Source organism: Typha angustifolia, chromosome 6 (assembly GCF_048772165.1).
Source record: "Typha angustifolia cultivar Huaian chromosome 6, ASM4877216v1, whole genome shotgun sequence".
Taxonomy (NCBI): Eukaryota; Viridiplantae; Streptophyta; class Magnoliopsida; order Poales; family Typhaceae; genus Typha; species Typha angustifolia.
Window position 1 is genome coordinate 261,711 of NC_133244.1, and position 15,337 is coordinate 277,047.

General features: G+C 36.4%; 2 protein-coding genes across 2 annotated transcripts; one reads left to right on the forward strand and one right to left on the reverse strand.

Moving 5' to 3' along the window:
• On the reverse strand, nucleotides 1-2,753 carry LOC140761578 (patatin-like protein 7). Its single transcript, XM_073098974.1, has 2 exons — nucleotides 1,010-2,753; nucleotides 1-518 (listed from the first exon to the last, which is right to left on the reverse strand). The coding sequence occupies exons 1-2, from the start codon at nucleotides 2,102-2,104 to the stop codon at nucleotides 246-248; spliced, it is 1,368 nt and encodes a 455-aa protein (XP_072955075.1). The 5' UTR covers nucleotides 2,105-2,753; the 3' UTR covers nucleotides 1-245.
• An 8,162-nt stretch (nucleotides 2,754-10,915) lies between these two features.
• LOC140760803 (uncharacterized) lies at nucleotides 10,916-14,928 on the forward strand. Its single transcript, XM_073097821.1, has 8 exons — nucleotides 10,916-11,098; nucleotides 11,179-11,413; nucleotides 11,735-12,137; nucleotides 12,290-12,427; nucleotides 12,510-12,669; nucleotides 13,470-13,617; nucleotides 13,831-14,010; nucleotides 14,595-14,928. The coding sequence occupies exons 1-8, from the start codon at nucleotides 10,983-10,985 to the stop codon at nucleotides 14,841-14,843; spliced, it is 1,629 nt and encodes a 542-aa protein (XP_072953922.1). The 5' UTR covers nucleotides 10,916-10,982; the 3' UTR covers nucleotides 14,844-14,928.
• The last annotated feature ends 409 nt before the right edge of the window (nucleotides 14,929-15,337 follow it).

A 15,337-nucleotide genomic window follows, 5' to 3' on the forward strand; every position in this document is an offset into this window, starting at 1 on the left:
TAAGAAAAAAAAATTGATTGATCAAGAAGAAACACTGCAAATCATAATTTTCTCGCGGACATAACCATCAAATTGGAACTATTTCACAATGATTTTTTTTTTCTGTTTTGTTTTTTGACCCCATTTTTCAAGGGTAAACTCTTTGCAAAGCAATGGTACACTGCTATAAAAAAAAAGAACAGCAGGATTCAGTAAACAACAAGGAAAGTAAGGAGATGACTAGTTCTTACAGTGCAACCAACTAGTCAAGGTTGGGGCCGTGGAGGCGCTTGCTTGAAGGCGACAGTGGGAGCAATCCGGCAGCTCCTCCTCTGGTGCTCCAGTACGAGCTCCTCCGCAAACCAATCCAGCTTCTCCATATTAGTCTGCTCCGCAATCCTCTTCCCCCCGAACAAAACAGATTCAACATTCTTCTGCTTCAGCATCTCCTCGGCTGCACCCAGCAGCGCCTTCACATTCTCGGGGCTCGGATCACAATCCGAATCCACTCCACAACTCTCCATGCTTGAACCACTCCCCTGCACTCACCAACAGCAAATCATCCTCTTTAAATCAAGAGAAGATCAAGACACTTTAAGGAAGCACCAATTAATGAAGACGACAAGCAAGAAGCCTAAAACAATAGGATGATACTCCACTAAGCACTAGCGCAGAACCAAAAGAATGGAGAGCAAGAATTTGATGAGGTTAAAAGAAAAGAAAAGAAAAAGAAAAGAAAAGTAAAGAGCAAGAGGATAAGGTGTCAGTGGAAAGGAAGCAAAGGAATCCCTGCAAGATCTGCAGTGCCTCCTCTTCGGCTCTTCCTCCTCCACGAAATGGTGGCATAGTACGTCCGTGACAAACACAAGACATGGGAGACAACTCATCCAAACCCCCCCAATCTCAGTTCTCTTGCCCGCTAAAGATCAAATCTTTGGACCTTTCTCACTCTCACAAGCGCACAAAAGACCATTTTTATTTTTATTTCTATTTTATTTTATTTTTATTTGTTTTTGGCAATCGAGAGTACCTGCACTCGAACGTAGTTGGAACTCCGGCACTGCCCGAAGGCGAGCGCGACGGCGTGATCGACGAGGTCAGCGGCGCCGTCGGAGGCGATCCGCGCCACCGGACGGGCCCACTCCTTCGGGCCCCACCTCCGTAGCCGCCGGACTTCGACGGCGGACGCGGCGCCGCCTCCGCTGCTGCCCACGCCGCAGCCGAGGGAGAGGACGAGGAGGTCCTCGACTCCGCGAACGAAGGGGAACTCGTTCTTGTTGTGGAGGACGTGCGTGATGGCGGCGGCGGCAGGGTTGTTCATCGCGAGTCCGCCGTCGACGGCGACGCACGACGTGGCGCCGTCAACCGAGCGGACCTCGGCCGGTTCGAACCGGCCCGGCTCGGCCCACGTGGCCCGGCAAACCTCCCACAGCCGGAAGTCGAAGCTCTCGCTCTCGAGCGCGTCGGCACGGGAGAAGACGAACGGCGCCGACGACCTAAGATCGTAGCACGGCACCAGAACCGGCTTTATCGTATCCCTTAGCGTCAGCTTCTCCCCAAACGCCTCCTTCATCGCCACCTCCATCGCCAGGGTCGGCGCCGACAGGGGCTTCTTCTTCTTCCCCACCCTGCCGAGAATGGAGGAAGTCGACGACCTGGGCTTACGGAATAGTCGCCCGGCGTGATCAGCGAGGAAGCGCCACGTGTCGTCGGCGCGGAAGAGAGGGCGCCCGCCGTCGCGGGAGGCGAAGAGCATGGCGGCAAAGACCCCGCCGACACCGGTGCCAGCGGCGACGTCGAAGAAGTCGGAGATGCGGGCCTCCGGATCGCCGGATTTTGACTTGAGGGCCTGCTCGAGGTGGGCCAGGGCCTTCCCTGGGAGTAGGCCGCGCATGCCGCCTCCGTCGATGCAGAGGACGCACACCTTCCCCCTCTGGTTCTTGATCGACGGCTCCGATGCTGCGGCGGCGGCGGGGGGAGCCTTGGGCACCCAGAGCTTGTGGTCGTCGTAGCCGAAGAGGAATTTGCTCTCGAGGATGGAGAAGATCTCGTAGTTTAGCTTGTCGGCGTCGACGCTGGGCTCGTCGTCGTGCACCTCCACCAGCATCTCCTCCGCCGCCTCCATGTCAAAGTCTTAAAAAGAAAAGCTCTCACCTTTCTCGTTCTCCTCCTTCGTCTATTGGATGGACATCTCCCCAAGGAAGCGACAGGAGAGGAATTGCCAAGTGGGTCGTCTAAAACCGAGGATTCCTAAACTGGGTAGCTCTCAAAATTGCAACTTTTTCTTTCCCTTCTCTTGTTAGTCTTATTCTTCTTCTTCTTCTTCTTCTTCTTCTTCTTCTTTTCTCTCTCTTCCACGATGGCAGGCTTTGGAGATCTCTGCTGATACTGCTGTTTCTCCTCCCCCACCCTTCCTTTGGCTTCCTTTTTTATTTACAGAGCACGCGAAGAAAGAAGAGGGGGAGAGGACAAAGATGGTTGAGAGAAAGGAAATAAAAGAGGGGTTTGAGTTTGGTATAGCATTTGGAGAGGGGAGGCAAAAGGACACAGATGGATTCAGAGCATGTCTTCTTCTCGCTCTGTAACCGATGAAATCAAATGATAAAAAAAAAATGAATCCTCTCTCTCTCTCTCTCTCTCTCTCTCTCTCTCTCTCTCTCTCTCTCTCTCTCTCTCTCTCTCCCTCCCCCTATCCCCTCTTGGCTGTGATTAATGCGTTGTTTTGTTCCTTGGCTCTTCCTCTCTCTCTCTCTCTCTCTCTCTCTCTCTCTCTCTCTCTCTCTCTCTCTCTCTCTCTCTCCTCTTCGCATCAAATATAATCTCCTCTGTTCCTCTCCCTCCTCTACGGTAACTTTTTCTCGTTAATAAAAAGAAAGAATCTTAAATGTGAGAGAGGGGAAGAGGAAGAGGGAGAGTGAGAGAGGAAGGAACGGTTGGCGATCTGGACGGAGTCGCGACGTGCGCGGCAACCGACGGCCAGGATCGCGCATTCGTGCGGGGCTCCCCCGAAGAGACCGACGACTACCATGCGGGCCCACACAAGCTTTGTCTGTTGTGCAGCTTGCGGGAAGAAAGAATTAAAGAGAGGGTTATATTTAATAGCTATATATCAAAATTTTGCAATATCAAGTATTGATTTTTATTCCACAGGTTTAATTTAATACAAGGGTTTAATTTACATCTTGTCACTTTCACCACTTGAACAATTAAACAATAAAATAATAATTATTAGACCAATATAGAGAAAGGAAAATCTAAACTAAGGATTGCATCATAGTATATAGTGTATTTGAATACGACTATAAAAAAGTTTGGTCTGAATTGTATTCCAATCATACCAATAAAAAGAAGCAAGCAAATGAAAGAAAGAAAGAAGAAGCAAAGGAAAGGAGAATGCTTTAATTAAAGGAAGCAAACAGTGGGCAAGAAACCCAAAATTATATTTATTAAGCTAAACCAAAAAGTAACCCAGAAGTTATCAATCCCATCATGGCTTTAAAAAGCATGAATAAGGTAGGTCTGAAGTTAAAAGTGAGGAAATGAAATGACTCCAGGAAATACAATCAATCTAGAATAATCATGGGATTTTTTTTTCCCCCTTGTTTATAAATAATTAAATTAAATATTAAAATGTATCTCCCAATTTTACCTTATGCATAATTGAGGATATAATAAAATTAATGGCTAATTAAAATCAATTAATTTTATTTTAATTTAGTTGGTCTTTAAAACTATTTATTTGGATGGATTCCATTCCTCCTCTTCTCTTTTTGGTTTTTGGGGCTTCACAACAAAAGGGGAGAGATTAAAGAGCTCCTGATTTCCCGGCATGAGTGGAGATACTGACATCACTACCCGCCCCCCACAATAAGTTAATCTGCACCCCCTTCTCGTCCTCTCTCTTTTTATCCTTCTCAATTCGAGGGGGGTACTATTTTATTAATACGGGGGCGTGCACGTATCACCTCACCTGTGGCTGTGATTACGAACCGGGACTCGTGCTCCTCACGTGTAGCGACGATGGCATCAACCAGGGGCCCACCTAAATCCCATTCGTGATTGGCTGTTAGGTGACACATAGCGGTATATAAATAATTAAATATACACAACTCTTTCAACTGGAAGAATCGAGGATGTTATTTTTTTTTAAAAAAAAAACTTTAATTTATCTGAAATATATGTTAAAATGTAATTTATCCTTGGTTATCCGATGTGATGTAGGCCCGATCGGATCACCTCATAGGAGATATTGGGTTCAAACGTCTAATGTCAAGATCGTTGTGTTAAAATTAATTAGAACTATTTTAAATTTTCATTAGCCTATAAATATCTCGAAGACCGTCATTTTGAGAAGAGTGATGAATATTGACATTTCTATCATCTCCAATCTCATCTCGCTCAACTATCTCCTTCCATCCAAAGCTGATACTATTTTCTTCCTTCTCGATTGCTAATCCCCATAGTCCAGTAGGGCCAGCCATCTTTTCCCTCAAACCCTAGCCATCGGTGAGCTTCTCCCTTCTCATCCTTTCTTCTTTAGGGTCGACTATCTTCTCTCTCTTCTTTTTATCTAAATCACAAATCTATCCTACACTGCCATCACTATTATCTCTTCCGCTCTCATCCTATGAATCTTACCTTCTCTATTAAATCCACTATTAAATTGCTACCATTATTTGTACAAAATAAATTCACCTTATCCTGGTTCACAACATTATACTCATAAATCATCTCTAGATGATATAATTTTGAGATATCTATAATTTAGTTTTTTGTGTTCTACTTTTAACCCCTCAAAAATATTTTGTCATCAATTTTATTTTACCAGCAGTTACATAAATATTAACCCTAGATATAAAATGATCTTAACATTTTTTTTAAGTAAGCTTTTTAAAATAAAAGAGGAACTGCTATTTTAGGTTTCTTATTTTTTATTTATTAAAGTAATAAAATATTATTTATTATGTCGGTTACAAATGATAAATATTTATACGAATAAAATGTGAATGATAATAAAATTAAAACTTATAGAGTAATTTTGTTAAATCTCTCTAAAATCTAGATCTAGATTAGTATGGTATGGTTAGATTGTAATCTTTGATGATGACATTTTGAAGGACATTAACTTCAAAATTAAGCATTGATATTTGTCGTGACATTGACTTTGGCATGGTTTAGTAGCATTGGCCATACCATATGATAATTATGAAAAGAGATCAACAAGGAGGAGAAGGTTTATGTTTGGGAAATTTTACCATTTATTAATATGGTTAGATCAGCTTAATTTGTTATTTTTCTTTTATTTAATTTATTTTGAGAGAGAGAGAGAGAGAGAAGGTGGAACTTTTATAAGAATACTTGCATAATTAGTCTCATTAACCAACTTGCTTAATTTGATCTGTTTGATTTTATTGCTGAGCTAGTTCAATTTAATTAGTTTAAAACATTTCACCATTCTTATGTTCTTGTATAATAATGAGGAAGTGAGTCATAATAATTTGATAGTTTCTATAAGCTTAATTAAGCTTCTTTGATTGATGGTGTCACTTATGTCCATTAAATTACATATGCTTTATATATATATATATATATATATATATATATATATATATATATATATATGGGTTAAATGTATTTTACTCATATGTACTTATGTCAAAAATTACTTTATCTCAGTCTCTATACTTATGACTAAAGTGAAACCGTTAGTTCTTTTATTAAACTTAACTGAATAACGTTAAAATAACTAAAATGTTTCTATCGTATTTGTTAAAGAAGACATACATATTTTGATATAATATAGCAAAATTATCAAAACAGCCATAGTACTTGGTTTGAGATTTTTTTTAAATATAGAAGGTAAAATATATATATTTACGATATATATATATATCGTAAATATTCTTATCATGCACAAACGTGTGATTTAAGCTTTTCTGAAGCTGTACTACTATATATGCTTAATTTGTCAAGCTAATGAATGAGTTGTTGGACCACTACATAATCTGACCTACTATCTAACCCGATTAGAGTTGAATATAGGTAAAAAATCTTTATCCGATAAAATACCGATTTAAAATATAGGAAAGTTTTGTATAAAAATTGAATACGAATATGGATTAGGTATATTTTTTGGGGTACTCACATAATCAGTCTCACTCCCTCACTTTCTCTTTGCATTTCGACAAACTCTGTTTCTAACCTAACCTTAGTTGTCGTCTCTCTCTTTCGCTCCTTGTGACCTCACCTTCCTTCTTTCAATCCCTCCGACCTCCAACCTCAGTTTCTTCGACCTCCCTCTCTCTCTCTCTCTCTCTCTCTCATCCACTCCTTTACTCTCTCTGGCATTCCAACCTCTCTAGTCTTCACCTACCGGATGCCACCTCCGATCTTTTTCATGTTAGATTTGGAGACCTAGGAGAGGATATATCTGTCTTTCCACTCGACGAGGCAATCAATGGCGGTGGTTGTTGCGACAGAGCCGTCTTTGCTGTAGATCGATATCCGTCGATGATGCGATTCACTTTACTATATGACCTAAATTAAGAAAAATATCCACATATATCTCCTAGGATTAAGAAAAAAAGAAGAAGTAAAAGTCAAATACATTTTATTTTTCTATACTTATGCTCAAAATCACTTTACCTCTGTTATACTTCAAAATATCTCAAACCAATCCCTATAGTTATGACTAAACTGAAACAGTTAGTTTTTCTGTTAAACTAAACTGAATGACTCTAAAATGACTAAAATATCCTTATATATGAATATATGATAAATAAAAATGAGTAGATATGGAAATTGTTAGAGAAAATATCTAAAACATAGACCTTTTTACAAATCTCATTTGACTAGGGATGACCGGCTATTGTTTCAAATCGCCAATCATATCTGAAACCATCTGAGTCTAAGATTCATCAAAAGAAAAGTTGGAATAAAAAATGTCCTTATATAGGAATATATGGGCTCCTATTCTTCACTTTCCGAGATCTTATTATTCTTCTCTTGGAAAACTTATAAACCCCAGAGGATAACGACGTGAGATTAATAATAATTAAGTACCACCCGTATTAATATTTAGATAACCCAAGTGGGATAAGGGACTCTCTCCCACTTCTATTCCCATATACCCCACTCGTGTTATCTTAACAAATGCTTATTTATCCTCCACTTGAGGGGGGAAATATTCAACTCTATCCGACATATTTATTCTAAATATTAAAAAATAGAAAATTATTTATTAAAAAAAAATACTCTAAATTTTGTCTTTACTGCCGTTCACATCCTAACATATTCATGAATATATGTCACCCTACCCATACATTTTATTTTTATTATTATTTTTTTTTAAAAAAAATATTTTGAGTTATTATTTTGTAAACTACTTCTCACTTGACTTTAACAGTCTAATTTTCTTTTTATTTTTACCTTAATTTTAAAAAAATTTACTCAAGGGTATTTAATCTTATTATATATATATATAGTTAATTTTATTTGTTTAAGGAAAATTAAGCTTAAGGTGATAATTCTTTTTATATATATATTTTTTAATAAAAAAAGTAAGTCTTATTATTATTATTATTATTATTATTAGGTATTGTAATTTGGGGTAATGGATGGCCATAAACTTTTGACATTCCATCCACAAACTTTGGCTTAATTAATTGTTCATTAAATGTTAATGTCATAATGGTGAGTGACTACCATCATTATAGCCTGCAACTGGTGGAGATTTGTAGGGTATAATGCCAATCCACTAAATGATTAGAAGACAACAAAGGTATAAAAAGCATTAAAAACCTAGATTTGGGCATTAATCAATATCCATGTTTGAATACTCTTTTGATCTCCTAAAATAATACTCTTATCTGGACATAGAAGATGCCTTTTATTTTAGCACTTTTACATATAAAGTATTACAACATAAGAATAGATACTTTTTCATGATTTTTATGTACCTTAGATTTATTTTTCCTATGTAATATCTCAATATATTATATATTTATTATGTAACTATTTATAAATCTAATATAATATTCTCAACTAATAGTAGAACCTTTTACAAGCTAATGTCGGGTAGGGATTCCACACGGGTCCAAGTATGTCATTGAACGCGCAATGACACATTGATCATGTGTATATCTGATGGTCTGATATATGTGATTAAGCACTCATATATGTTTAAAAAAATTCTAAATTACTTCCTTGTGCCTGATATATTTTTTTTTCCTCTCCTCACACAGAATCTTTATTTATCCGGTGCATAATATTATGATAATATATGACTATCGCACTACAATAATTATTCCATGTTAGAGTCTATATATTCATCAAATTAGTCGCAGTAAACCACTTTCGAATAGTCTAGAATCGTCGAAATCATCATCTATAATATTAATAAAAAAAATAAGAGAGTCATAGTCTAAATGAAATAGAGTTGGACACAAACTTAACTTAAGAACCCACTTCAACCTCTAAAAGTTTTTTCTCTTTGATAAATAAAATCTAGAAGAGATGATGAGTCACCCATTATGGAGAAGAGTTTAGACAAAGAAAAAGTAATCTAATATATATGTATATATGTACTTGTTTTGTCACTAAACTCCTTATAGTGGTAGCCTTTTGTTGTGAAAAAACTTCATCTCCATCCATCCAACCTTCTATCATTCCTCTTTACGCATCACAACAATAATAAGAAAAGAGAGAGAGAGAGAGAGAGAGAGAGAGAGAGTTGCTGACAAAAGGAAAGTTTCCATAGGCTAAATGCTTATAAGAATCCCAAATAAACTAGGGACACATGGGGCCAACTAATGAATGGGCCCACAGGAAGCCCAAAGAGTTGTTGTTTAAGAAAAATAGATTAATTAGTCAAAGGCATGGAGATGTGATTATTAATATAATTAATATCTCCTTATCTCTCTCTCTCTCTCTACATCTTTCTGCTAATCCCATGTTAAAAGCAGTCAAACGGGGACGGGATTATTAATAGAAGACGGAATGTTTTAAAAAGAACAAGTGCATTATTTTTATATATAGGGCTTCTTTATAAAAAACACCCTAACTTTTTTCCTTATAATTAAAATTCTACAATAGAAAATAAAAACTAATATAAGGTGTGTTTTTCAAAAAAGAAAATTTATAATTTTTGCATGACGTGGTGATCTCAATGATTAATTTGATCCGGTGGATCGTCTACTTGTCATCTAATTACTTGATAGGGCCGAGCTTGCCGGTGGTAGCAACGACAAGTGATCCTGAAAAGCTTCATTAATTTTAATTAATTCCAATCCATCACAATTAATTAATTAATTAAGCACTATTTAGAGAATAATGGCCGGACTAACAATGATGTTACCAAGACCTAACAATTAATTCCCATGTTACGCACGTACACCTTACCTTATATATATATATATATATATATATTATTTATATTTAATCTTCTCTAAATTGGTAATATTAATTGCATAAGATAAGATATGGATGCATGATTGGTTCCTTTGTTGCTTTCATCGATTATAGCATCTAAGCTAACTATATCTTGGGGTTTTATGTCCCACATTTATGTACAAAAGAAGGAAGTGGACGACCTACTTTTAATTATTCTTATATTTTTTATTATTATTATCATTATCATCGCAAATTATAATTTAATATTATTGGAAAGAAGGGCGTCTCATTTTGATTTGAATTAAATTAAGGAGATATCAATAAATAATATTGGTAGGAAGGATGATGAGAAAGTCGGCAGGATAATTGGAGGAATGTGTAAATTTCCATCTCTTTTCTTTTTTTAAAAAAAAAAAATAAATAAATAAATAAAAGAAGATATGACATGACCCTTTGATTTGATAAGGTGTTTGGTGTGTAATTAAATATTTATTAACTTGTTGGATTTTTATTACAATAGTCTTGATAATATGTATATAAAATTCTAGAGTAGTGTAGTCATTATATATATATATATATATATATATATATGTATAGATGCATCCAAGTATCAAACCGGTGATCCAATTAAGTCCAAGTTAAGTGAGTATTTTATTGCATTTAGTCCGACACATTGATGGGGATCTCTTTTAAGAATACAATGATCACTTTCGGACATTTACCTTCCATTACAAAAATGTTTTAGGTAACTAATAAGACTTTGGTCTCTGAAAATATAAATAAAATAAAATAAAATAAAATAGGAAAAAAAAATAACAAAGGACTAATAAAAGTTAGAGTATGTTTAGAGGGTGGGCCGGGCCGGATTTTGGGGGCAAATTGGCCCAATTCTTGGTTAGTTGTATCGTGCCACTGTTGTTAGGCTTTTGGATTGGATTGGATTACGTCGGGTCGGATCGGGTCGAGTCGGGCTGTATTTTTCATTGAAACGATAAGAGTAGATGGATATTTGGAGTTAAATACAATCTTGTCTTAATTCTTCCTCTCTAGCCTTTTAATTCTGCGTTGTTTTATTTAGAGTTGAATACATTACAGTCTTATTGGCTTTTGGTAATAGAATTTGATCATAACATTCCTTCTACTAGGAGTGGTAATTGATTTTGAGCCTAATTATAATATAAAGCTTGAATTGATATTAAATTTGAGCCTAATTATGAGATAAAGCTTGAATTAATGTAATTTTAATTTGAGTTAATAAACGAGCCGCTCAATAGTAATTTCAAGCCTAAATTATGTATTATATATTATATAAAATTAAATATGATATTATTATTTCAGAGCTTTATCAAGCCGAGCTTAATTAATCTGGCTTGTTTTTAAGCCCGGCTCGAAATTAATTTTGAGTCTACTTTGTCGAGCTTGATTGAACCTTACAAAGCTAAACTAGATTATTTTGACCACCCTACCTCAAACCTATCTATACCACAAATATTCTTCTGCCCTGATATTTTAATTTTGAGATTCCAATGGTGCACATAGATTCTCCACTGAATTTGCTATAGAATCTCTCTCTCTCTCTCTCTCTCTCTCATGCTTGTTTGGGAACTGGATTCATGTCTTCCTCCTACACCAGAAGCCATGCTTTTCCTATATGGAGAGCTACTTCAAGCTCACTTGGACCAAGAACCAATGCACCAGCCAAAGCAATCTCTTCCAAATTGAAGCACTAGTATGTTCTTTTCAATCTTGATTTCAAAGACAGAACGTCTAAATAACATTTGTTCTACTTTCTTTTTTTTCCTTTGGCAGTCATTCCACTTGCACCAATCTTAAAAGGCACCATCATGTATGTGAGAGTTTGATGGTCCTGATGACACACAAGAGGAGGCTTGTAGTATCAGAGGCCAAAGGGAGCTCAGAAGAGTCACCAATGGTGGAGAAAGCATCAAAGAAGAGAGGAACAATAGTCGGCGCCGTTTCCTTGATAGTCGGCACCAGCATTGGGTCTGGAATCCTTGCAATCCCACAGAAGACTTCCCCTGCAGTACTCTCTTTCTCTCTAGATGTGGTTGCATCTCAATGCTACATATGAGAATTGTTGCAAACGTAGTATTCAAGTTTTAGCCACCATTTTCATTTTTGCTCTTTTGTTCTGCTCTCTATGCCTTTTGCGACAAGGATGGAGATCAAGATGCTTTAAACTCTTTGTTAAACATATAATTATTAGTCCATCACCTGATAGTTTAAGCTTTTGGGTCAACTGGTTATCAAACATGACATTATCTTCTATTATCTTCACCTAACTAAGAAACTCTCAAGTTTCATGCCATTGATACTAGTACGCTTCACTTCTTGACTATTGCAGGGTTTTGTTCCTAGTGCTGTTTCTATAGTCATATGCTGGCTTTTTCTGGTTATTGAAGCTCTCCTTCTAGCTGAGATTAACACCTACCTATGGAAGAAGAGGAAGAAGGATGAAGAAGAAGAAGAAGAAGATGTTGTTCTAGAGGTTATATCCCTGAGGACCATGGCCCAAGAGACACTAGGAGAGTGGGGAGGCAATTTGGCAACCATCACTTACCTATTCTTGGCTTACACTTCCATGGTCGCCTACACATCCAAATCAGGAGAAGTCATCTCTCACTTGATCAACCTCCCTGCTTCCATCTCAGGAGACTTTTTCACACTTGTTGTGGCATTTCTCATCTTTGTTGGTGGCACACAGATCATAGACCAAGTTAATCAATTGTTGACCATTTCAATGATAGGTATGTCTACTAAACTATAGTTCTACCCAAGTACCCAACTCAACTATAAATCCTTAGCACTGATAGTATATGATGTTTTATCCTTATGATCATATAGCTCATTGTATAGATATAAATCTATCTACTTGCTCATGATATACTTTCTAATGCAGGATTATTGATAATGATTGAAGTTATAGCGATTGCTTCTGGCGGTGGATCCAACTTGACAACAATGTCGAATTGGGAGAAGGTTCCACCAACTATACCAGTGATTATCTTCTCACTGGTATATCATGACATTGCACCTGGTACTTAGAATCAACTAGGTAATTTATGAAGAAGCATGTAATTAATTACACATGAACCAATCTTAGCTTCATCTGTGTACAGTTATTTGTGCATATCTTGGCGGGGATCTTGCGCGGATAAGGTTATCGATAATATTGGGGAGCTTTGTGCCATTGATATCTTTACTTGTTTGGGATGATATTGCACTTGGTCTCTCCTCAAGTTTTGATGGTTTTGATCCCTTGGACTTGGTAAAGATGCAGTAAGCAATTAATCTTTTCTTGTTCATGGCTACAAGTAGGTTTCACATCGCAATTGCAATTTTTCGATTGCCTAACTTTTGACTTCTACACGTCAATAATACTAGTATATATTCTCTATAATAGCATGTTGTGGCATCCTCCTGTTTGAATTCATCTCCTAATCTTAAATCACATCCATATGTTTGATTGTGTTTATAAGGGTTAATTTGATAGTTGCTTAATAAGATTTGGATCCAAATTCTCTATAAGTACATTCCATATGATTGATCTTGAGATGGTTATGGGCTCCATTCAACTTAACATTTACTTCTGAAAGTAGCTAACAGTTCCTACACAAGAAAGTGCATCATGAAACAAATTTACAGCTGAGGATGGCCTAAAGAAACAGAACAAGTTATGCAAAGAGAATATTAATCTAAACCATCCCCATTTTTCCTGCTACTTATCAATTTTTATATGGTTAATGAACTGAAAAGAAATCAATCTATTGGTTAGTCTTCTCCGGGAAACATTATCAAAGGTAATATATATATATTCCAGACATATATGTCATTTGAAATCAGAGTTTAAAGGTAATATATATATATTTCAGACATATATGTCATTTGAAATCAGAGTTTTGAAAGGGCAAGTGTACCGTGAGTAATCATATGTATCTAACTCATTAAAGTACATAATTATTGCTTTATAGCATGCCTCTGTTATTGAGAGAATAATTATTTTACTTTTTGGTACATAAGCATGCCTTGACTGAAGATAATCTAGGATTGTTATTCACCAAAATGCTCTTTTCTGCAAGATGGAGTAACATGTCACTGATGGTAGAGACATTTTCGCTTCTAGCAGTTGGGACATCGCTGATTGGAACTCTCCTCGGAGCGTCTCAATTCTTTATCGAGCAGCTTAAAATTCTCTTAAATTCCATTGCACCAGCAATCCAAACACAAGTAAGTTTGCCTTAATTCAATTATTATATTGATGATGATTATTGCCATGAAACCATTAGGTAACTTATACTACAAAAGTAATCTTAAATGATGCAAGCAAGTGCATGCCAAGATAATCCATTCTCCTAAGTGCACTCCAAGAACCTTTTGGGCCTATTTCTTTCACTCAAGAAATCACATGGCATATATAATGAATAGTATGATTGGTTGTAGGAAATGATCAGAGATGTTTCAGTTGAAGGCATTGCAAAAGATAGAGCTCACTACAAGAGGGGAAGAAAATCGTCAGCGAACAGCAAGCTCAGCTTTTTTGCAACTTCACTTGTGATTCTTCCCACCATACTCATCTCAACAATTGTGCCAAATGCATTTTCACTAGCGACAGACATTGCAGTAAGTGATTCAACTTAGAAATTAGTAACAAGTATATTCTCTGATTACAGATATGAATTACGTCGAAAGTACATATTTTCTCTTTGTTGTTCAGCGATCCTTATGTATCCTTATTTCTCGAAAGACGTAAAAGTTTCAAAGATAAGCTAATTTCAAGCAACAAATTGATATCAACTACCTTACAAACTCTTCTAACATTGAATATCAAATTAACTGCCCTAGATCACAAGCCTAAAACTCTAAAATCTGAAACCTTATGCCTGAATAATTAGTCAGTTTACCACAGTAAAACTAAATTGTTGAACTAACATGAAGCAAAATGTTAGATATGAATTTTATCAGGCTCTAATTCACTGAGGGAAGAAGTGAGGAAAACTATTTTGTCCCTCTTATGAATGAAATTTTGAATTAGATTCTTGAGAGAACTTGTATAATAGATGGTGAAGGTTTCCTCTGAATTTTCCTTGTCTGATGCTGAATAGCGTAACATACTAGGTAATGTGTTCTATTATGTTATCCTTCTCGTAAAAATTGGTATGAAATTTATTAGATTCTTTTGAAATCTACGATCGCCTTCTTTCTAGGGCGGCTATTGCATGATGATATTGTATGGCGCTCTTCCACCAATGATGGCATGGGCTATGCATTTTCGATTGGCAGACCGCGACAAAGATATCGACCATGAAGGTGAAGATTCTGAAGACAGCTACAGAAAATTACTAGTATCTAGTACTAAGCCTATACTAGTTGGAACAGGATTATTTTCTTTTGTAATAGTGGTGGAGCAAATCCTACAAGATGTAGTCATTTTGAACTCTTACTTATTTTCATAGAAGATTATGAAAATGAAACCTAAATGCAAATAAGTTCTTATGCAAACACTGCTTATTTTTCAATTGTTTGAACTCTATGGAAGACTACTTTGGCTTCTCTAAGTTCCTCTTCTCTTGTGAGTAGAAGAGACAAGATGACTATTATGAAGCAGAAGGTTTAAAGATTGAGTTAGAGTAAGCAATCGATTCATATAGTGCAAGATGGATCTAAGTAAAGATCTGGAAATTAATCTTATGATAGAACTAATAACATGATCCAATCATATCAAATTAAATCTAAATATTTAACTAAAGAGATTTGTTTCCTCTGTTGCTTGAACTTGATCTTTTCCTAATATTTTTTTGAGGGGGATTTTTTACATAACATATCATAATTGCCACTAAATTTTTTCATAATATCAGAATTACCACCAGATTGTGTTATTTCAAAATACACCATTATAATTAATTTTTAACATAATATTCCTAATTGGTTATTATTAAAGTTAATAAAT